This window comes from Gopherus evgoodei, chromosome 4, assembly GCF_007399415.2.
Source record: "Gopherus evgoodei ecotype Sinaloan lineage chromosome 4, rGopEvg1_v1.p, whole genome shotgun sequence".
NCBI lineage: Eukaryota > Metazoa > Chordata > Testudines > Testudinidae > Gopherus > Gopherus evgoodei.
Window position 1 is genome coordinate 123,182,955 of NC_044325.1, and position 23,484 is coordinate 123,206,438.

The 23,484-nt window shown below is 46.8% G+C and overlaps 1 protein-coding gene across 17 annotated transcripts in view; it reads left to right on the plus strand.

Annotated features, from left to right (window-relative positions):
* The window catches only part of LOC115650614 (acyl-CoA (8-3)-desaturase-like), a 95,790-nt gene that overhangs the window by 9,489 nt on the left and 62,817 nt on the right, over positions 1-23,484 (plus strand). For 5 of the 17 annotated variants that reach the window (XR_004000138.1, XM_030560819.1, XM_030560817.1 and 2 more), the window contains exon 1: positions 13,720-14,474. Coding sequence is in view for 12 of the 17 variants with exons in the window: in XM_030560819.1 (XP_030416679.1) it covers positions 14,244-14,474 (231 nt within the window). In the remaining 5 variants the exon portion in view is untranslated. Of the gene's footprint in view, positions 1-3,594; positions 5,391-6,233; positions 6,333-10,666; positions 11,165-13,715; positions 14,475-15,334; positions 15,429-23,484 lie in introns of those variants that run through there. The other 12 variants (XR_004000137.1, XR_004000136.1, XR_004000135.1 and 9 more) reach the window with 7 other exon arrangements.

The following is a 23,484-nucleotide window of genomic DNA, read 5'->3' on the forward strand; positions in this document are numbered from 1 at the left end:
AGGTGGCGCCAGGAAGATCAGAGGTGTAGGCAGGAAGATATGCGGTGGCGGGATGCAACTCTGGGGCTGCTGCGTGATCAAACTGACATCCTCCGATGTCTGGTGGAGCTTCAGGAACAGCAGCACGGTCACAGAGTGCCACTGCAGCCCCTGCGTAACCACCCTCACCACTCACCATGTTCCATATCTTCCTCACCCAGACGTGTAAGAACGTGTGGGGGAAGACTTTGTGTACCTGCCCACTCCACCCCCGTGGACAGCCCAACCAAAAGGCTGTCATTACTTTGAAATATTTTTAGTGGACTTTTCCTTCCCTCCTATCCTCCTCCCAAACCACATCCGGGATACCTTGTCAGTTCTCTCCCTCTTTTTATAATGACTTTTAAATAAAGAATACATGATTTTTAAATGATAGTGACTTTATTTCCTTAAGCAAGCTGTAATCGAAGGGGGAGGGTGGGTTGCTTACAGGGAATGAGTCAATCAAGGGGGGGATTCATCAAGGGGAAACAAACACAACAGTCACACCGTACCCTGACCCGTGATGAAACTCGTTTTCAAAGCTTCTCTGATGCGCACCGCTTCGTGGTGTGCTCTTCTAATCTCCCTGGTGTCTGGCTGCGCATAATCAGCGGCCAGGTGATTTGCCTCAGCCTTCCATCCACCATAAAGGTCTCCCCCTTACTCTCACAGAGATTGTGGAGCACACAGCAAGCAGCAATAACAAAGGGGACATTGGCTTGGCTGAGGTCTGAGCAAGTCAGTAATGTGCACCAGCGCACCTTTAAATGGCCAAATGCACATTCTACCACCATTCTGCACTTGCTCAGCCTGTAGTTGAACAGCTCCTGACTACTGTCCAGGCTGCCTGTGTATGGCTTCATGAGCCATGGCATCAAGGGGTAGGCTGGGTCAACCAGAATAACTACAGGCATTTCAACATCCCCAACTGTTATTTCCTGGTCTGGAAAGTAATTCCCTTGCTGCAGCCGTTTAAACAGAGTAGTGTTCCTGAAGACGTGAGCGTCATGAACCCTTCCTGGCCATCCCACGTGGATGTTGGTGAAACGTCCCTTGTGATCCACCAGTGCTTGCAGCACCATTGAAAAGTACCTCTTGCAGTTTACGTACTGGGTGCCCTGGTGCTCTGGTGTCAAGATAGGGATATGGGTTCCTTCTATCGCCCCCCCCACAGTTAGGGAATCCCATTGCAGCAAAGCCATCCACTATGACCTGCATGTTTCCCAGAGTCACAGCCTTTTGTAGCAGCAGCTTAATGATTGCTTTGGCTACTTGCATCACAGCGGCCCCCACAGTAGATTTTCCCACTCCAAATTGATTCCCGACTGACCAGTAACTGTCTGGCATTGCAAGCTTCCAGAGGGCTATTGCCACTCACTTCTCAACTGTGAGGGCTGCTCTCATCTTGGTATTATGGCATTTCAGGGCAGGGGAAAGCAAACCACAAAGTTCCATGAAAGTGCCCTTACACATGTGAAAGTTTTGCAACCACTGTGAATCGTCCCAAACCTACAAAACTATGCGGTCCCACCAGTCTGTGCTTGTTTCCCAAAATTGGCGTTCAATGGCTAGAACCTGCCCCATTACCAGCAGGATCTCCAAAGCGCAGGGGCCCGCAGTTTGAGAGAATTCTGTGCCCATGTCCTCATCACTCTCGTCACCGTTCTGCCGTAGCCACCTCCTCCTCGCCTGGCTTTGCAGGTCCTGGTTCAGCATAGACTGCACGAGAATGCGCAAGGTGTTTACAATGTCCACGATTGCGGTCTTGATCTGAGCAGGGTCCATGCTTGCTGTGCTATGGCGTTTGCACAGTTCACCCAGGAAAAAAGGTGCAAAATGGTTGTCTGCTGCTTTCATGGAGGGAAGGGTGAGGCTGTACCCAGAATCACCCGCAACAATGTTTTTTGCCCCATCATGCACTGGGATCTCAACCCAGAATTCCAAGGGGCGGGGGAGACTGCAGGAACTATGGGATAGCTACAGGATAGCTACCCACAGTGCAACGCTCCGGAAATCAACACTAGCCTTGATACATGGACGCACACCGCCGAATTAATGTGCTTAGTGTGGCCGAGTGCACTCGACTTTATACAATCTGTTTTACAAAACCAGTTTATGTAAAATCGTAATAATCCCGTAGTGTAGACGTTCCCTAAGCTTAATACACTAAAGAAACTGGTTACAAGTAGTAATTTCTCACCTTAAATGTTGTTTTAAACATTTCTTTCACAGGCCAGACACTTTTTCCAGCCTGGGATCAGCTCTTCTCCCCCCTTTTGTCTTTGTTTCTTAGGCCATGTCTACATCTAAAATTTTACAGCGCTGGTTGTTACAGCTGTATTAGTACAGCTGTATAGGGCCAGCGCTGCAGAGTGGCCACACTTACAGCAACCAGCGCTGCAAGTGGTGTTAGATGTGGCCACACTGCAGCGCTGTTGGGCGGCTTCAAGGGGGGTTCGGGGAGACCAGCTTCGCCGCGGTTTGCTCTCGCGTTCCCCGAACCCCCCTGCAAACCGCAGGGAAGGAGACCTGCTTGCTCAGGGGTTCGGGGAACGAGAGAGCAAACCGGGAAAGGAGACCAGCTTCGCCGCGGTTTGCTCTCGCGTTCCCCGAACCCCCGAGCAAGCAGGTCTCCCTGCGGTTTGCAGGGTGGTTCGGGGAACGCGAGAGCAAACCGGGAAAGGAGACCAGCTTCGCCGCGGTTTGCTCTCGCGGTCCCCGAACCCCCGAGCAAGCAGGTCTCCCTGCGGTTTGCAGGGTGGTTCGGGGAACGCGAGAGCAAACCGGGAAAGGAGACCAGCTTCGCCGCGGTTTGCTCTCGCGTTCCCCGAACCCCCGAGCAAGCAGGTCTCCCTGCGGTTTGCAGGGTGGTTCGGGGAACGCGAGAGCAAACCGGGAAAGGAGACCAGCTTCGCCGCGGTTTGCTCTCGCGTTCCCCGAGCAAGCAGGTCTCCTTCCCTGCGGTTTGCAGGTTGGTTCGGGGAACGCGAGAGCAAACCGGGAAAGGAGACCAGCTTCGCCGCGGTTTGCTCTCGCGTTCCCCGAACCCCCGAGCAAGCAGGTCTCCCTGCGGTTTGCAGGGTGGTTCGGGGAACGCGAGAGCAAACCGGGAAAGGAGACCAGCTTTGCCGCGGTTTGCTCTCGCGTTCCCCGAACCCCCGAGCAAGCAGGTCTCCCTGCGGTTTGCAGGGTGGTTCGGGGAACGCGAGAGCAAACCGGGAAAGGAGACCAGCTTCGCAGCGGTTTGCTCTCGCGTTCCCCCAACCACCCTGCAAACCGCAGGGAAGGAGACCTGCTTGCTCGGGGTTCCGGGAATGCGAGAGCAAGCCGGGGAAGGAGACCAGCTTGATTACCAGAGGCTTCCTCCTTCCACGGAGGTCAAGAAAAGCACTGGTAAGTGTCTACATTGGATTACCAGCGCTGGATCACCAGCGCTGGATCCTCTACACCCGAGACAAAACGGGAGTACGGCCAGCGCTGCAAACAGGGAGTTGCAGCGCTGGTGATGCCCTGCAGATGTGTACACCTTCAAAGTTGCAGCGCTGTAACTCCCTCACCAGCGCTGCAACTTTCTGATGTAGACAAGCCCTTAGATGTTTCCAGCAGTCACCCTGGGTGGGGATTCAGAGAAAAATGAACCCTGATTAAATCACTCCCTGGCCTTAAATAGGTTTTACATACGGCAAGAACCCTTTGTTTCCCCTGCCCTCAGTGGAAAAATACTGGTATTCTATCATGGAATCCAGTACCAGATGACATGATCACATGATTCTGCAGTGTCAAAGCAGCCATAAGTTAATGGTTGTTTGTGGCATCCCAGGAAACTTCTCAGGAAGGTGGGAGAATAGTATCTTCAAAGACCTATTGTTCTCCCTAATGGCCCATCCAGACTGATTGCATTCTGTCTGGTGGGCATTCCCCAGGTGTAGACCCACTTGTAATTGATACAGTCAATATTTCTAACTTCAGATACAGAAATGATACATGCATACAAATATGAAAATCGTATTCAGTAAATTATAACCTTTCCAATGTTACCTCACAAGACCCATCTTGTGTATCAAAATACATCTTAGATATGCTATAATTATATTATAACAATATTCCCGTGAAGGATATGGGGTGTAGTGTTACAATGCCTTTTGTTCTTGAGTCTGAAACCTGAAAATGTGCAACTGTATATCCAGCTGTTATTGAGGGTTGTGCAGTGGATTGGATCATAAGCATTGCAGTTGTTTTATGGGATGTAGAAGGGGAAAATTTTGCCACTCCTTATTTTATCTTGGCTATGCTTTTACACTTTAGTAAAAGGCTATGGAAAATTATGGTTTTCTTGTGTACCTTGCATTGTAGCTTATCTATTAATTTGTAGTAGTTTATTGCATAAATGATTCCATTAAACAGCAACCAAAATATAAAATGTTGTGAGACTCATGATAAAATATCTAGAATTGACAATACTGCTCAAATACACTGAAAAAGAGAAAACAACACAGGTCATTACCTAGTGGCAGCAGGGGGAGAGAAGGAAGGTAGGTCTCAGGATTAGGTTATGTAACCCACACCCACTCAGTGAGGCTTGCTCTCCCTTCATGGTGGTGGACCTGGCATGTGTGGAAGCTTGACAAGCCATCTATTCAGTGGCCTCCTCTGCCCAGGTCAACTGAGTCAAGAACTCTGGTCTGATGGTCTGGGATGGATGACATGCAGACTCCCTCCCACCCATGCTTTGTACCATTCTGTATGGTGTGGATCCATTGCTCTATCTGGATGTATATCTTTCTGCCACCAATCCCTCCCCACTGGAGACGTGGACCAGTGTAGAAGCCAGGGTGTCTGACCTATTGCAGAGGTGGATGGGGCTGCTCCTCTGCCTTCCTTTCAAGGGAGGGCACTGGTACTCAACAAGCTGGTTCAGTCCATGCTCTGGCAACAGTTCAACAACTTGAGCCCACCCTTAGGACTCCTGAACAACCTCCGATGAAGGTCCTGGAGTTTTTTTGGCCAGGGCTGCACTGGGTCTCTGCAGGTATTTTGAGCTTCCCCCTGAGAGAGGGAAAACAAGACCTGGTCTTCAGCCACAGCCAGGTCCATTCATTCCACCTCCATATCCTTCAGAGTTTCCTTTATAGTGCAGGTAGTCTGGCATGGAGCATACTGGTGCACACCTTCCTCCACCAACTTTCAGGGCTCCAATATGACTGGCAGCTCTTTTATCTCCCAAGGTCTCCCAAGACTTCTTTGAGCTGCTGGTTTTTTACCAGGACTGCCTGAAGACCTGGAACTAGTTTCAACAACCCCGTCCATGGCAGCCACTGAGAGGGACAACTTCCTGGAAGAACCCCTGCTACACAACCCCATTTATATATGTAGGTGGTAGAATCCCTCTTGGTGTGCTGGAGGTTAGTCCTGTCTGATGGCACGAGAATCTGAGACCTCCTGGACTACAGTCAGAGGGACTGGGTGGACTCTGTGGCACTCAGCCAGTGCATGTGTTTGTCCACACCAAGGGCTCCCTAGCATGTTCCAGGAGATGAGGACAGCCTTGCCTCCTGTTTCTTTTCCTTTCCTTGAACAGGAACTGCAGGAAAGTGCTTTCTGCCCACTCCTCACCCCAAGTCCTGAGGAATTTGTGTTTAGGCCCCTGCAGTGTGATCTTGCCTGGCCATCCCTGATGCACTATCTGTGTTAGCAGCATAATATCCAGCCAGTCTGCCTCCAAACCACACCCAGAGAACATCTGTACATGCTTGTGCTTCATACCATTCACTTGCTCACCCTTGTTTCCCACCCTGACGTCAACTTGCTACCTGAGGAAGGTGAAAAGGCGCATTGGGGCACCCTGTACTCCACTCTGGTTCCATGGCTTGCTGGTGATATTAGCAGGTGGCTTCTCCATAAAGTTGTGAGCACTGGTGTGTACCTGGTGTAGTTCATGAACTCTCCTGACACCTGCCCCTTTTTCAGAAGACGACCTTGGCACACATCTATATAGGGTGTGTCAGGTTGCATCCCTACTCTGACTCCTCCAGAACCTCCTCATCAACTTCCTCTGGGTGCTGACCAAAATGGCCATTCATCACACCAGGAGGAGGAAGTTCTGTTTATTTCTTAGGCAATCTGCTTTGATCTGTATACTCACTACTTATAATCACTTAAAATCTATCTTTCTGTAGTTAATAAATTTGTTTTATATTTTTTTACCTATCCAGTTGTCCAGTGAAAGCTTCATAAGCCAGGAGAGCGGAGGGTAAGCTGCATCCCCTAGAATGACTGAAAAAGATCCTTCCTGTCATCATGGACTTTTCCAGGTAGCCCCACATAAATATTGGTGAACCTTTCCTGACGATCAACAAGGCCTTGCAGTATCATGGAGAAATACCCATTTCTGTTGATGAACTCCAAGGCCTGGTGTTGGGGGTGGGGGGTAAAGAGTAGGCACATGAATCTCATCAATGAACCCTCTGCAATAAGGGAACCTTAACCATGCAGTCATTAATAGCTGCCTGCATATTGCCTAATCTTATGACATGGGAGGACAGCATCTTCTTGATACCAGCATATACCTTCATTACAACAGCCCTGACAGTTGATTCTACTGCCACCAAACTGGTTAGCAACTGACTGGTAGCAATCAGGAGTGGCAAGTTTCCAAATGGCAATAGCAATGCATTTCTCCACACTGAGGGCTGTCATGTGTGGAGGTCTGCTGCTGCAGCTAAAGGGTAAGATCTGCACAGAGTTCTAAGAAAGTGGCTTTTAAGATCCTGAAGTTCTGCCTCCCACTGCTGGTCATCGGAGGTCTAGATTACTATCCTGTCCCACCAGTCATTATTAGCTGACTGAGCCAAATGCAGTGCTCCACCATGAGACACTGTTCCAGGAAAAGATGTAAGTAAGAGAAGTGTCTGTTGTTGCATCCTTAGGGGGTCTTATCACCCTGGTTCTACGGTCACTGCATGTCTTTAGATAGTCTACCAGTAGTCTGTTTATATTCATGAGTATGTGAGGATTACAGTGATCATCTGCATTTCTTCCATGCTGCCTGACAGTGCCTTAAAAATGGCACTCAATCATAGAAACAGGCAGGATGATTAGGTGAGGTAGGCAGGCTATCCATCTCTAGTATTCCTTTTGGTGTGTGCCTCCTTGCAGTCAGAGTAAAACAAATAAAAAAAGTCAATATGCTTCTGCAGCCCGCAAAAAAACAGAGTCCTACAGCTTCAGGAAGCCAAGGATGGAAGTATCAGCTCTTCTCCTTTCTGAGAAGGCCTGGACAGTCAAGGCTCTCCAGCCATTTCCCCAGTCAGCAATCTCTTTTTCCAGGAGCCAGGGAGCTCAGAGTTACAGACCTGCTTCTTCAGAGTGCCCCTCCCCCCACACACATCCTGAGCAGGCTCCCTTTTAGGTATCCACCCATCTCAGGCATACAAGTGCATTGGATTGAGGCAGATTGTGCCCAGAGATGCTCTAATGCCTTTCTGACTGGGGTGAAGTGGGGATCTGCCGTACCACATAGTGAAACAAGGAGTCACGGAAATTATTTTGTTTGACTACAAACTCCATAATTCCATTACTTTCCAGTAAAAATATCAGAATGCAGAGCTCAAAACATCTCAGAAGGCATGCAGCAGAGCTGCAGAACAATATACCATGGGAAACCTGACCAGAATGCTGAGCACTCATTGTGCTGTGCTGCATGGCCACATAGATATAACGCAACATTAACTTGGTCACAAGATAACAATGTGGTGTGTATGAGCTGATTGAGCAATGGTTGTTGCAGATCACTTAATACAGAAAAACAAAATGTGTGCCAAGTTAAAAGTGTAGACACACCCAGAGTCTGAACACTCTGTTCTGGCAATCCCATGCAAATCAAGAATATGCTTAGAAAACCTATAGGCTGCTGATGCTAGTATTTGTTTGTATTTGTACGTGGGCAAGTTTTCCATTGTAGACAGTTACATATGCAGTCATTTTGTATAAACAAATGTGGATTGCTCAGTTTGTGTTCTCTTCTGGTTCCCAATCAGGGTATTTGCGATCTATTTTATTTACCTCTTGGGATGGGTTGTGTTTATGGCTCTGAGACTGTATATCATACTGACCTGTGTGTGTGAGAGTAACAGAAACATCAAGTATCAGAGGGTAGCCATGTTAGTCTGGATCTGTAAAAGCAGCAAAGAATCCTGTGCCACCTTACAGACTAACAGACGTTTTGGAGCATGAGCTTTCTTGGGTAAATACCCACTTCGTCAGAAACACGTTATTTTGATATAGTGGGTGATCACTGGCACACTATACTGTCAGTTTCTCAATGACTGGTCAGTGGACCAGTGCCAGTCTGTGCAGCCTCCTTGCCAGTGCCTGAGAGTTTCCTGACACAGAATATTAATATTTAAAATGTAAAGGTTTTTTGTATTGCATTTTAGATGACTGTATTCATTCAGTTATTTCTGAACATTAAAAAATAAACTGATTGAGCTGACATTGGTTGCCATGGTGCTGATATGAAAAGCACATTAGTTCACATTTGTTGAAAGGAAGTAATTAACAGAAAGCAGCAAGCAAAATTTAAGTTCTAGTAAAGTGTTTACTTAGCTAAATCAGATAATGTCATTGTCAAAGCAGTTACCTCTGAATCTATTTTTCAGAACTAACAAAAGTTCAGAAAAACAGAATAGAGATGTGAGTGTCTCTGAACATGATAAGGAAGAAGGATTAGAAAAGAAAAGGAAACATTCAGCCTTCAATCAAAAATATGATTAGTCTTAATTAAGTGTGGGTTTGTTGCAAGTAGGGCTGTTGATTAATCACCATTAACTTACACAATTAACTCAAAAAAACTAATTGTATTTAATCACAATTTTAATTGCACTGTTAAACAATAGAATACCAATTGAAATGTATTAAATATTTTGGATGTTTTTCTACATTTTCATATATATCATATTCTGTGTTGTAATTGAAATCAAAGTGTATATTATTTTTATTATAAATATTTGCACTATAAAAATGATAAACAAATAGTATTTTCAATTCACCTCGTACAAGTGCAATCTTTGTCATAAAAGTGCAATTTACAAATGTAGATTTTTTTGATTACATACCTGCACTCAAAAACAAAACAATATAAAACTTCAGAGCCTGGAAGAGTCCATTCAGTCCTACTTCTTGTTCAGCCAATCGCTAAGACAAAAAAAAGTGTTTATATTTACAGAAGATAATGCTGCCCTCTTCTTATTTACAATGGGATGGTCTAGACAGTATTTGGTCCTGCAATGAGGGCAGGGGACTGGACTCGATGACCTCTCGAGGTCCCTTCCAGTCCTAGAGTCTATGAGTCTATAATGTCATCAGAGAATGAGAACAGGTATTTGCATGGCATTTTTGTAGCTGGCATTGGGACCCGAACCCTCACCCTAACCCTTCCAGAGCACTGCAAATTTATAAGAATCCTTCTCACTGTGCCTGTATCATCCTGAACTGCAGAATGCTTATTCTACAGCTTCAGAAGACTTAAAAATTATCTCCAGTTATCAGTGGGTCAGACACAACTGAATAATGTAGCTGTCCTTAACGTGCATCAAGACTATACCAGGGAACTAGATGTAAATAAGATTGCTGACTGTTTCATCCAGAAAGCTACGGTGAGACATAATGTCTTTAACTAGGACATTAGCGAAGACAGCTTGTAGGTGACTGCAATGATTTTAATATACTATAATTCATGATAATGTAATTATTTAGTTCATAACAATTTGATCATTAAAATAGTAAAGATACCAATGATACCCACATTCAGTAACTAGAATATAAAAGAAGTGTATAAATATGCTGAAAATAGCCTTCCTCCCAGCTGGCAGAGTGCCTCTTTCTCCCTTCACCCCAACACACATACCTCTTTGACAGGACACACCAGCAAAAACAAAAGGCAGCGCCTATGCCTATGAATGCTCATTTCATGAAGATCTACTCTGCTGTAAAGAATTGCCTCAAAACACAACAGGTGCAGAAATCTTCTGGGTCCTAAATGAGTATGTGACAGGACACGGACTTTGGTGGGACCGTTGTGTTGGAATTTGCACTGACAGAGTGGCTGCAGTGACAGGCAGACATTCTGGTGTAGAGGCAAGAGTGAGGGAAATTGCACTAACTGCTCAAGCAACACTGCTTTATTCATTGAGAGGTCTTGGCAGCCAAGAAATTGTCTCCAGAGCTTAATGATGTCCTCAGTACAGTTGTTAAAATTGTGAATTTTGTTAAATCAAATGGACTCAATTGTCACATATTTGCTACAATGTGTTGAGAAATGGGGTCAGAACTTATTCTTATATGCTGAAGTGCAGTGATTATCCCATGGCAAAGTATTAAACCGAGTATGTGAACTGTGACGTGAACTTGAAGCCTTTCTGTCTCAAAAGAAGTATCCTCTGGCAGCATACTTTCAGGATTTACAATGGCTTGCCAAACTTGCATATTTGGCAGATATATTTTATCACTTCAATCAGTTCAATCTCTCTATGTTGAGTGTCTTTGTATTGGATGACAAGATCATGGCCTTTAAAAAAAACTCTCCAAGTCTGGAAAGAGAGAGTCAGGAGTGATTGTTATGACATGTTCCCATCTTTTGCATTTTCAGATATTGATGACAGTAAAGATGTGGATCTGCCTCGCCTATGCAAAATAATTGCATTCCACCTAAAATCAACTCTTCAAAGGTTCAAGGACTATTTCCCATCAGACTCTGATCCACAAAAAGGAAAACAATGGGTTCATGATCCATACTCCTCTCTAGAAACTGAGACCTCTTTGTCACTATCACTGGAGGACAAGTTGCTGGAAATGTCAAGTCATGAGGGTCTGAAGTTACACTTTTATTAAGTGACTCTATCTGTTTTCTGGATCAAAATCAGGAGTGAATACTCACAACTCAATGAACAAGATGTCAAAATTTTGCTCATGTTCCATTCCACATATCTCTGCAAAACTGGATTTTCAGTGATGACTGCAACAAAAACAAAATACAGCAACTGGCTGAGCAGTGGAAAGATGCTCCAAGTGTCCTTGTCAAACATTCATCCCCGGATTGAAAGATTTGTGTCTTCAAGACAGGTATAAACATCTTGTTATCAGTATGGTGAGTGAATCCATCTGATTGTTTATTATTATTTTTTAAAACTAAATCAATTGAATTATCTCTAATGTACAAAATGAGGTATACAGTTATAGACAAAATTATTGGTAACCTGATTTTTAAACATTGTTTCAAATGAAGGGTAACATTTTTCATATCACATAACTAGTTGAACTGTTGGTAAGCAAGTAAGAAGTATCTTACATGCAGATAGTACAAAAAGGCAACTCCTGGCAATACTGAAAAAACAGCAATAAACACCAGTGAAACACTGTTTGCTTTTTGTTTTTTTCCTCCTGCTCTCTCAAACAGTCCATGACAGTTTAGGAAGGCAGCAAACCCTGGATTCAGAAAGGTTAATAAACACTACTCTATGTGATGGATTCTCCCACCACTCTGTGATTGTTCCTTTGTCTGACTGCTCACAGCCACCAACTCTATAGATGTCGATGTCCTATAACAGTGGTTTTCAACCTTTTTCATTTGCGGACCCCTAAAAAATTTCAGAGGGAGGTGTGGACAACTTTGGAAATTCTGTCTATGGTCCATGAACTCCTACCATAGAAGTCTTAGACTGAAAACTGACTGAACAGAATTAAACTATAAATGTTGCATATGCTTGGTACGGCATTTCATGCAGTGTGAGAGAGGGTGCTAAACTGTGGGCTTCTATGGTAACAACATTTCTGGGGTTTGACCTGAAGGTGGGAGTATTCACATACTTTTGATTGGTCAGAAAAATGGAATGCCTTTTCTGGGATCTGAAACTCTATTTTCATAGTCCCCTTTCACTGGCCGCTTCAACATAGTCTGTGAACCCCCAGGGGCCATGTACCACAGGTTGAAAGCCACTGTCCTATAACATAGCATTTGTCATACATTATGTTTGCTGAGCTCCTTTCTCATTGCTGACATTCAATCAATAATACCTTCCTTAGTGTCCTCCTTGTCACATTCTCCACCCATTCTTGTATTTGCCCTTTCTTCCATGCTGCTCCTTAAGTTTAGAGCACCCTTCCTCTTCTTGTGTGCCAGCCATGTGCTCTATTCTCACTCAGATGCTCCTTTAAAACATGTATTTTTTCTGTCGCTTTTCAGTATTAACTTGCCAATTGCCATTTCAAAATGTCTATTAAATATTCAAAAACACCCACCCTGCCTGCATCTTGGGACTAGGACCTACATACCACATTACTGTATATTAGACTATACGTCTATACCAGGGTGGGCAAACTTTTTGGCCTGAGGGCCACATTGAGTTTCCAAAATTGTGTGGTGGGCCGGTAAGTGGAGGCTGTGCCTCCCCAAACAGCCAGGCATGGCCCATCCCCACCCCCATCTGACCGCTCCTGCTTCTCGCCTCCTGACCGCTCCCCCGGGACTCCTGCCCCATCCAACTCCCCCTGTTCCCTGTCCCTTGACAGCCCCCGGAATCACCACCACCCCATCCAGCCCCCTCTCTCCTTCCTGACTGCCCCCTGGGGACTCCTGCCCCATCCAACACCCCTGTTCCCAACACTCTGACCGTCCTGACCCTATCCACACCTCCACCCCCTGACCACCACCCCAAACTCCCCTGTCCTCTATCCAACCTTCCCTGCCCCCTTACCACACTGCCTGGAGAGCTGGCGGTGCTGGATGGCTGGAGCACCAGGACAGGCAGAGCACCAGGACAGGCAGCTGCGCCATGTGGTGGGAGCCAGCCATGCCACTGTGCAGCTCATAGCATCGGGTCAGGCCACGGCTGTGCAGCTGCGCTGCCCCAGGAGCTTGCAGCCCTGCCACCCAGAGTATTGCGCTGGTGGCACAGTGAGCTGAGGCTGCAGGGAATGGGGAACAGCAGCGGAGGGGCCAGGGGCTAGCCTCCTGGGACAGGAGCTTAGAGGCTGGGCAGGAGGGTCCTGCAGGCTGGATGTGGCCCTTGGGCTGTAGTTTGCCCACCTCTGGTTTATACGATATTGTACACCATGCTCCATGCACTCTGCTGGTCACTGTTCACTTCAGGTACAATTCAAGGTGTTAATAACAATCTTTAAAACATCATGGTCTGGGTAAAGTGTAGTTCTACTCTGAAAAAGGGTCTGTAAAGATGGCATCATGGGGTTTCATATTTATTGTCTTTCAGTGACTTTTGTATCAAATGTAACATGAGTTACACTACATTTTTAATTGCCAGCCCAGAAAACTAAGTCTAGACTGTGACAGCCCTGTCCCGGCTCTTTCTATTTTGTGCATCATCACTAGAAGTAAAAGTTCTGCAGGTTAGTCAAATCATTAGTTGATCTCTGCAGCCTGTGTATCATTAGAGAATGCTCTCAGTGACTGATGCGTAAACCCCATTATCTTCAGCGGTTTACATTAACATATCTGAGTAGAAATAGAAATAAGGCCAGGGAGATAATACTGTATCTTTTACTCGACAAACTGCTATGAAACAGACAAGCTTTGGAGCTTACACAGACTCTGAGGAAGAGCTCTGTTTCACTGGAACTCTTACCTCTTTCCCCAACAGAAGTTGGCCTAGCAAATGATTACCTCGCCCACCTTGTCTCTCCTTCATTATGTATTGTCCCAGCTAGTGAAGCTCAGAGGGGAATTTACCGGGTGCCACAACTGGTGGCAGCAGGATAGTCTCACTTGACAGCCTGAGCCTGTCCCTCTACAAGCAGCTTCAGGCTAGGGATTCCAGCTATTCTCCCCTGCTCCCACAGGCTGCGGGAAAAGACCAATGGGAGTGATTTTAGCAACGTGGGCCCCTTTAAGAATAAAGTAGTAAATTGTCCGGCTGGGATTTGATTGACTGCTGGGATAGCCAGTGAGTTGGCTTAGGACCGAAGAGAGCGGGGCAGTCAATGGGCTCTTGAAGGATGGGCTGTAGTTTAGGGAAGTGAAGTTGTGGGTGGCCCTTCGTGAGCCAATGGCTTCCCCAGGGCACGTCCCGGCGGATAGATTAAGGGAAGGGCGCGCCAGAGGCGGGTCGGTTCGCTCGCAATACGCAGTTTGGTTATGATAGAGCAGAGCGGGCGCGGCTCAGTAGCTGGCTGGCTTAGCGGGTCTCAGCGCTGAGACAGCGGGCGGGGGAATGGCTACGCTGCGGGGCCCTAAGGCGAGGATGGAGAAGCTGGAGTCAGGTGCGGGCTTCTCCCCGCGGCGCTTCACCTGGGAGGAGATCGGGCTCCGCACGGGCCGGGGGCACCCGCAGCAGGAGCGGTGGCTGGTGATCGACAGGAAGGTCTATGACATCAGCCAGTTCTACCGGCGGCACCCGGGGGGCGCCCGAGTCATCAGCAGCTACGCGGGGCAGGACGCCACGGTGAGGGGCAGCGGCGTCCGGTTTATCAGCGTGGGCAGGACAGGGGGCAAAACTGGGACCCAGGCGGGCAGGGGATGGGATCGTTGGGTTATCAATCATTGTGTGGGACAGGATGCCACAGCTGGTGGCAGCAGAGGGGAGAGCCCAAGTAATAGGCCTCTGTACGGTCAGGACAGCTGTTGGAGCGCTATAGACAGTGATTGATTTATCAAGGTTACAGGACGGGCAAGGACTTAGCGGCAGGCTGAGGAGAAAGGTATTTGTCATACGAGAGAGATTTGTGCCTGCAGTCGCACTAAACTTCACGTTTATTTAATCCTTTATATCACTGATAGGTTGGTGACTTCAAGTGACTTCTAGCCGACTGAACTTCCCTATTCAATCTGCACTGGAGTGTGACAGATGTGTCACTTGAGATGGTTTATGCTGATAGTTGAGTGGCAGAGGAAACTACCTCTCCTAATACTCATGGATAGCAACAAATGTTCTTTTCACTCAGATCTCTCCCTCCTCAGTGTCAAGGATTCTTGTGGGAGAAATAATAACTGGCTGGTAAAACATTCTGCTGTTTTGGGGAACTAGGTGTCACAGGTTGCTTAGAGATGAGTTTCCTGTTTCTGTGGGTGGAAAAGAATCTGTTAACTCTTGGCACATTATGTAGATGTGAAAAGATATCACTGAGCAGACAAACAAAGCCAAAGCCCAATATTCCATAGGCAGTGCTTCCTGCTCTCAGTCCCTGCTGCCCAGCTGTAGATGTCCCGTTATAAGCCTCTTTAAATCAGTGTCAGACATTCAATTATCTGACATCTTATCATCAGTGCAGACCACAAAAATATCCTTGTAACTCCCTGTTTCAGGGGCCTCCAGTCTTATGTCACCCTCTCTGACTTGGGCAGCTGGCTAGTACCCAACCTGAAACAATCCGAGCAAGATGGTTTTTACTAGCAAAAGGTATTTTTCTAAATTGTTTCTGATTCATCGACCCAGGGGCGGCTCCAGGCACGAGCACACCAAGCACATGCTTGGGGCGGCAAGCCACGGGGGGCCCTCTGCCGGTCACCGCGTGGGCAGCAGGCATGCTGCCGAAGGCAGCCTGCCTGTGGAGGGTCCGCTGGTCCCGCAGCTTCGGCGGACCTCCTGCAGGTTGCCACTGAATTCGTGGGACCGGGGACCTCCTGCAGGCAAACCGCTGAAGGCAGCCTGCCTGCTGTGCTTGGGGCAGCAAATGCCTAGAGCCGCCCCTGCATCCACCTGTGACTGAAAATGCAGCTGCATCTTACAACCTACAGTCCCACTGAAATCTTTGGGCTACATTATGGCTGGGTTGCATTTAAATTCTTTGTATTTCTGCTCAACTTTCTTCATATAAAGGTTTATTTCTTGTTCACCTTTGGAGTGGCTATCTTTTTTTTGTTGTTGTTGTTGCTTTCTCCTAGTGGCTCTTTAATACAGAGAACTCCTCTATTACCCTTTTCTTAAATGGTTCATCATTCATTTTTGTTGCTAAGTGGTACAGTACCAGATCATAGAATATCAGGTTGGAAGAGACCTCAAGAGGTCATCTAGTCCAACCCCCTGCTCAGAGGGGGACCAATGCCCAGACAGATTTTTACCCCAGTTCCCTAAATGGCCCCCTTAAGGATTGGGCTCACAATGCTGGGTTTAGCAGGCCAGTGCTCAACCCACTGAGCTATCCCTCCTGCAGATGCTGGGGGACTTGTGAAAGAAAAAATGATGTTTAGAAAGGTGCTAAAGATGTCTGCAGTTTCATTGGTTCTTCTGCCTCTTAATTGTGTTTTGGGAGACAAAACTAACAGGTAAAAATGGTGTTCTTCCTGCTTCACTTTCCAACCTTCCTAAAATAATAATAATAATTAATTTAAAAAATCACTGCTGTTGCACATTGATCTCCTTCATATAAATCACATCTGGTGTTTGGGATATTTTAGCCAATCCAGAGGGCTAGGATATCATTTTTGGTAGATAAATTTCAGAATCTAAACCTCCTCCAATTTTGAAGCATTTTAGAACACTGTTTGTACTTGCCTACCCTGAAAGCTGATCCATACACCCTTAATGTTATTAGCTGTGCACTGCTCCCAGCTGGTTTCACATCGAATAGCTGACAGGTGGGAATCATACATAGGTGCTGGAACTGGGGTGCTGGCGGGGGTGTGGCAGCACCTCCTGGCTTGAAGTGGTTTCCATTTTATATATATAATATAGCTTACAGTTTGGTTAAATGGCTCTCAGCACCCCCACTCTTAAAAATTGCTTCACCATCCCTGGAATTACATTGAGGGTAGCATGAGAAATATAAGAAGGAAGAGGGGCACTATTGATTTAAAGAAATATTCCTTAGAAAAAGTGATAAAATACAAGTCAGGACATACTGGTAAATATCAGACTTACTTCAGAACTGGATGTCACCTCTTCACCACCAATCCTGTATTTATTTGTTTGATTTTTGCCTGTGGGAATAGAAGCAGGAAATAAAAGGAACTGGGGCTCACTGAAGAAGGGTGAGGGGATAGAAGGGATCATGTGTGTTTCCTTCCCTTGTCATTTTCATACAAGATCTGGAAGCTCTCCCCATGGAGGGATGTGTGCAGGGAACTCCCTGCTTACTCTCAGATAGCGGAAGTGGAATGAAGAAGAAAGAGGTAACCAGCAGTCAGCTAATCAGCTTGTGAGGAAGCTGGGTGGCTTTGTGATATGCTGACTGCCTTCTTCTCAGAGGGTGGGCTTTCTCCAAGGGATGTAGTGGAGATTGGCATTCAGAGGAGGCTGTTTTTTTCTCATTGTGATCAGACTGTGTGCTCAACTGTGTGGTGTGTGTGTGTGGTTTTGTTTGTTTGTTTTTGTTTTGTGTTTTTTACAAAAGGAGACTGATCTGAATGTACTTGCTTAATAGCACAATTACTTTCTCTACAGTAACACTAGTATTGCTGGCCAGAGGTAATAAGGAAATCTAAAATAAAATTATTTCACAAAAAAAGTACATGGTCCCTTTAAGACTGTGGCGCATGATTCTTCTTTGTTAGTACTATCGTTTCCAAAATGTGCATTAGAGACTTTGCCTCCATTAGAGGTTACTGCCACTCTACAGCCGCCAGGTGAATGAAAGGAGTTATCCCAATGGCTAGGGCAGTAGAATGGACTTGGGAACACTAGTTCAAGTTCCTGCTGTCTCAGACTCCCTGTGAGACATGGAGCAAGTTACTTAGGGCTTGGCTACACTGGAGAGTTGCAGCGCCGGTGGTGGCTTTACAGCGCTGCAACTCACTCACTGTCCATACTTGCAAGGCGCATACAGTGCTGTATCTCCCTGGCTACAGTGCTGGTTGTACTCCACCTCGACTTGGAGAATAATGACTATAGCGCTGCTGATGCAGCGCTGCTCCGCCAGTGTGGCCATCAAAAGCGCTGTTACTTGCCTCCAGAGGTATTCGGCAGTATCCCAGAATGCCTGTTCAGCCACTCTGCTCATCAGTTCGAACTCTACTGTCCTGGCCTCAGGTGACCAAGCATCAGACCTGCCCTTTAAATGCCCCAAGAATTTTAAAAATCACTTTCCTGTTTGCTCAGCCAGGTGTAGAGTGCAATCAGTGAATCTTTCCAGGTGACCATGACTCCACGTGGCAAACGAGCCACAGCATGGAGCAATGGCAAGTTGCTGAATCTCATCAGTGTTTGGGGGGAGGAAGCTGGGCAGTCCCAGCTGCGCTCCAGCTGTAGAAATTACGATACCTATGGGCAGATATCGAGGGCCATGCTGGAAAGGGGCCATGACCAGGACACGCTGTAGTGCAGGGTTAAAGTGAAGGAGCTGCGGAGTGCCTACTGCAAAGCCCGTGAGGGAAACTGCTGCTCCGGTGCTGCCCCCATGACCTGCCGTTTTTACAAAGAGCTGGACGTGATATTGGGGGTGACTCGACCTCCACTCCAAGGACCACAATGGACACTTCAAAGCAGGGGCAGGAGGAGGAGGAGGAAAGTGAGAGTGAGGGACTGGGGTGGAGGAGACACCCTGGAGTCCCAGGAGGCATGCGGCCAGGAGCTTTTCTCAAGCCAAGAGAAAGGTAGCCAGTCACAGCAGCCGGTACTTGGTGGAGGACAAGCAGAGGAGTGGGTTACCGGTAAGCGGCTTTAATTTTCAGGATTGAAATTTTTTGCGAAAGGAGGGAGGGTTAGGGCTGCATGCATTCATGCCTAGATGCGGAACAACGCATTGATGTGGTATATCATGTCACTGCAATCGGCCTCTGTAATCTCTTCAAAAGTTTCAGCCAGAGCGTGGGCAATTCACTTGCGCAGGTTTCTTGGGAGAGCCACTGTGGTCCTTGTCCCAGTCAGGCTAACATGTCCGTGCCACTGTGCTGCGAGGGGTGGGGGGACCATTATAAGACACAGGCAAGCTGCATAGGGGCCAGGGTGGAATCCGCATTGCAGTAGAATACCCTCCCATGCTTCCCAGGTGACCCGCAACAGCGAGATATCTTCCAGAATAAACTCCTGTGGAAAACATTGGGATAGTGTTCAGTGTAATTGCCCCCTGCTGCTGTTTGCTTTCCTCAACGCACAGAAACCCTGAGGACAGTAGAGCCCTGAAGCAATCAGTCCCCCTTACTCACCATTTCGGGGCTCTCGTGAGTTATGTGCGCTCTCTTTGGGATGGGAAAATTATGCTATTGTGAAGACTGTTACCCTCCTTAACTGCGGGGGAATAACTGTCTGGTATAAACAATGCTGCCTCTGTTAAGTGTTCCATTTTTGCCTTTACAGATGCAACCTTGACATCTTGGCTGCCTGTGTTATCATCAGCTGAGAGACTTCAAAACCTCCGGAAGAAGCCGCAAAGAAGACATGCTGCAAGCAGCACTCTGTCACAGAGAATCAAAAAGTGCAGGACTGGAGGGAAAGGGAAAGCAAGATCCGCCAGAGAAATGCAGCGGACAGGAAGAAAAGCACAAAGCAGCTGATAAGCGTCCTGGAGCACCAAGCAGACTCTATCCAGGCACTTGTAGCCATGCAGGCGCAGCACTACCGTGCCCGCCTCCACTGCCACCCTTGTCCCAAAGCTCTTTCCCTTGTGTCCCCATGTCAGCTCAAAATCCCTTTCCCCAGCATCCAGGTTCTTACCACCACCACCAGCTGCCTCCAACACTTGTACGTTCACCAGGCAGCCCTGAGAACTACGACCATTACCCTCTGCACTCAACTCCCCTCACCATGCAGTGTAGCCATCCTGAAGTGCAGCAGTCTTTGCACAGCACTCCAAACAGGATATATTCAAACCTGTGACTGTACAGTTCCCCACCCCACCCTGCTGCCCTTTTAGGTTCCCAAAAACTTGTGTTTGTCAATAAAGTTATTTTCCTTTCAATAAATGAATTCTTGGCTTTGAAAAGAGTCTTTATTATTGCAGAAAGTCAAAGATACCTTAGCCCAGGAAAAAAATAGGCACTGCAAATCAGCTTAGCAAACACAGATTCCTATTAACATTGTAACCACTTCACTTCACTCCCCTGCAAGGCACCAAACATTACTGTTGGTTTTCAGCCTCAAATTCCTCTCTCAAGGCATCCCTAATCCTTGCAGCCCTGTGCTGGGCCTCTCTAGTAGTGCTGCTTTCTGGCTGTGCAAATTCAGCATCCAGGCATTGAACCTCAGAAGTCCATGCCTGACTGAATCTTTCACCCTTCCCTTCACAAATATTATGGAGGGTACAGCATGCAGATATAACCGCAGGGCTGCTGCTTTCCCCAAGTCCAGCTTCCCATACAGAGATCACAAGCGCCCCTTTAAACGGCCAGCAGCACACTCCACAGTCATTCGGCACCAGCTCAGCCTGTAGTTGAACCGTTCCTTGCTGCTGTCAAGGCTCCCTGTGTACGGTTTCATGAGCCACGGCATTAATGGGTAAGCGGGGTCTCCAAGAATCACAATGGGCATTTCGACGTCCCCTACTGTGATCTTCTGGTCTGGGAAAAAAGTCCCAGCCTGCATCTTCCTGAACAGGCCACTGTTGGGGAAGTGTGATAGCTCAGTGGTTTGAGCATTAGCCTGTTAAACCCAGGGTTGTGAGTTCAAGCCTTGAGGGTGCCATTTGGGGATTGGTCCTGCTTTGAGCAGGGGGTTGGACTAGATGATTTCTTGAGATCCCTTCCAACCCTAATAATCTATGATTCTATGCGTGCATCATGTACCTTTCCGGGCCAGCCTGTGTTAATGTCAATGAAACGCCCATGGTGATCCACAAGTGGCTGGAGAACCATGGAGAAATACCCCTTCTGATTAACATACTCAGATGCTAGGTGGGGTGGTGCCAGAATAGGAATATGTGTCCCATCTATCACCCCTCCACAGTTAGGGAAACCCATTTGGGCAAAGCCATCCCAATGTCCTGCATGTTTCCCAGAGTCACAGTTGTTCTTAGCAGGATGTGATTAATGGCCCTGCAAACTTGCATCAACACGCTTCGAACAGTCGGCTTTCCCACTCCAAACTGGTTCCTGACTGATCGGTAGCTGTCTGGAGTTGCCAGCTTCCAGATTGCAATAGTCACCCGCTTCTCCACCGGCAGGGCAGCTCTCAATCTCGTGTCCTTGTGCCGCAGGGTGGGGGCAAGCTCAGCACACAGTCCCATGAAAGTGGCTTTTCTCATCCGAAAGTTCTGCAGCCACTGCTCGTCATCCCAGACTTTGATGACGATGTGCTCCCACCACTCAGTGCTTGTTTCCCGAGCCCAAAAGTGGCGTTCCACAGTGCTGAGCATGTCCGTGCATGCCACAAGCAATTTTGTGTCTTACGCATTACGTGACTCGCTATCATCATCAGACTCCTCACTGTCACTTGGATCTTAAGGGATAGCTCAACTGCCAAACGTGATGTGCTCATGAGACTCATCAGCGTACTCCTCAGCAGTTTGGGTTCCATTTCCCACAGAAATCGAGCTGCACAGAAACCGTTGAAAGAGGCAAGATGGCGCCAAACGTGGATGGAAAAACAGGGATTGCTGGGATGTGAAGTGATGCATCACGGGGTGTTGGGACAGGAATCAGAATGACCCGCCCCCTTCCCACAACCCACGGCGCCAGAATGGGAAGAAGTGCTCTGTGGGATAGCTGCCCATAATGCACCACTCCCAACACCGCTGCAAATGCTGCAAATGTGGCCACACTGCAGCGCTGGTAGCTGTCAGTGTGGCCACACTGCAGCGCTTTCCCTACACAGCTGTACGAAGACAGCTGTAACTCCTAGCACTGCACACCTGCAAGTGTAGCCAAACCCTTAATCTCTCTGTACTGAAGTTTCTCATCTGTTAAATGGGGATAATAGCACTTTCTTAACTTATCGAGGTGTTGTACAGATCCATAGAACAAAAGATTAAGGCACTGTGATACTATGGTAATGGCTATAGAAGCACCTTGAAAGATACAATGTCTAGTCTAAACTATAATGTCATCATTCCTGCTTTGTCTGTGTATCCAGGCCCTCCAACAGGTACACACAAATGGAGAAACTAGTAGCCTTAGGTGTATCCAACCTACTCAGTTACATAAGGTGTCTTACTACCTCGTGCCATGATACCAAAGAGCTGTCAGCTCCAGTAAAAGAACTGCTGATGTTCTGCAGGTTTTTTCTGCTCTAGGTCCCCATCTTCACTTCTCTCTTCCTTCCCTGATCAGCCCATTACCAAAAGCTAGCCATCACCTGCTTTCACCTTCCATTCCTGCTTTATTGTTGTGTTCCTTGTAACCAGATGAGGTGTGGGTGGCATTAAAGTGTATCCTACTATAGCTCTTTGTAACGTGTCTATCACCATAGTATTTATACACCAAAACAATTATTAAGAAATACAGTTTGCCTATATATTGTGCTTTGTAAACATAGGGTTAGATTGTTACCTGCACTGCGCACTTCTAAAAGGGAGTAAGAAATTCTCATACATCCATGACTAAACTACCTGGACATGTGGTTCATTTATAAAGGAGTAAGTGTGGCTACTCACCTGCTTACTACCACCCTAAGCAAGTGAATGGGCCAGAGTAACTGAGCCAGCAGGAGGAGGAAGTAGTTTACTGTTGGTATAGGTCTCATGAGCATGGAGGAAAGAATTGTGGCTCAGAGTCACAATGCATCCCAACACTACAGCTGAAGTGGTGCAGCTTTGTCAGGGCTATGCCTAAAGTAAAAATCTAGCCCCGAGATTATGATGAAAATATAATAATTATACTTTAGGTTAACACATTACCTTTCATCTGGAGATCTTGCAGCATTTTACAAGTGCGGGTAAGGATTATTATCCATATTTTTAGGCAAAGAAACTGAGTACAGACAACTTAAGTGATGTGCAAAGACACATAGCAAGTCTGTGACAAACACAAGAACTAGTCTGGGTTCTCCTGACTCCCAGGCCTGTATTGTACTGACTAAACATGTTGGCTACCTCAGTTAAGACAAGTTGCAGGCCTACAATAGTGTTGCCTACCCTAGTGATTTTTATCATGAGTCTTGTGATATTTGGCACTAATGGCTGTGAAGGAAATAAGTAGAAATGGGATAAGAGGGAAGATCCACTCGTGGATCAGTAACTGGTCGAAAGATAAGAAACAAAGGACAGGAATAAATGGTCAGTTTTCACAATGGAGAGAGGTGGACAGAACCAAAGGATCTGTACTGAGACCTGTGCTGTTTAACATATTCATTAATGATCGGGAAAAGGAGGTGAATGGTGAAGTTGTATTATTTGCAGACTTTACAAGATAGATAAATCCAAAGCTGATTGGAAGAGGGCTCTTACAAAAGAGTTGCAGAGGGCTCTTATAAAACTAGCTGATTGAATTTCATTTACTCTTTTGTTGCCCAATGCTCAAAGTAATACATGTTGGAAAAAATAATCCCCAATATACATATACAAATGATCCCCCCCAACCCTGTCCAAACACCAGCATGAGTGATCACTTGCACATTCAACTTCTTGGCCCTGGACTGGCATTAACCT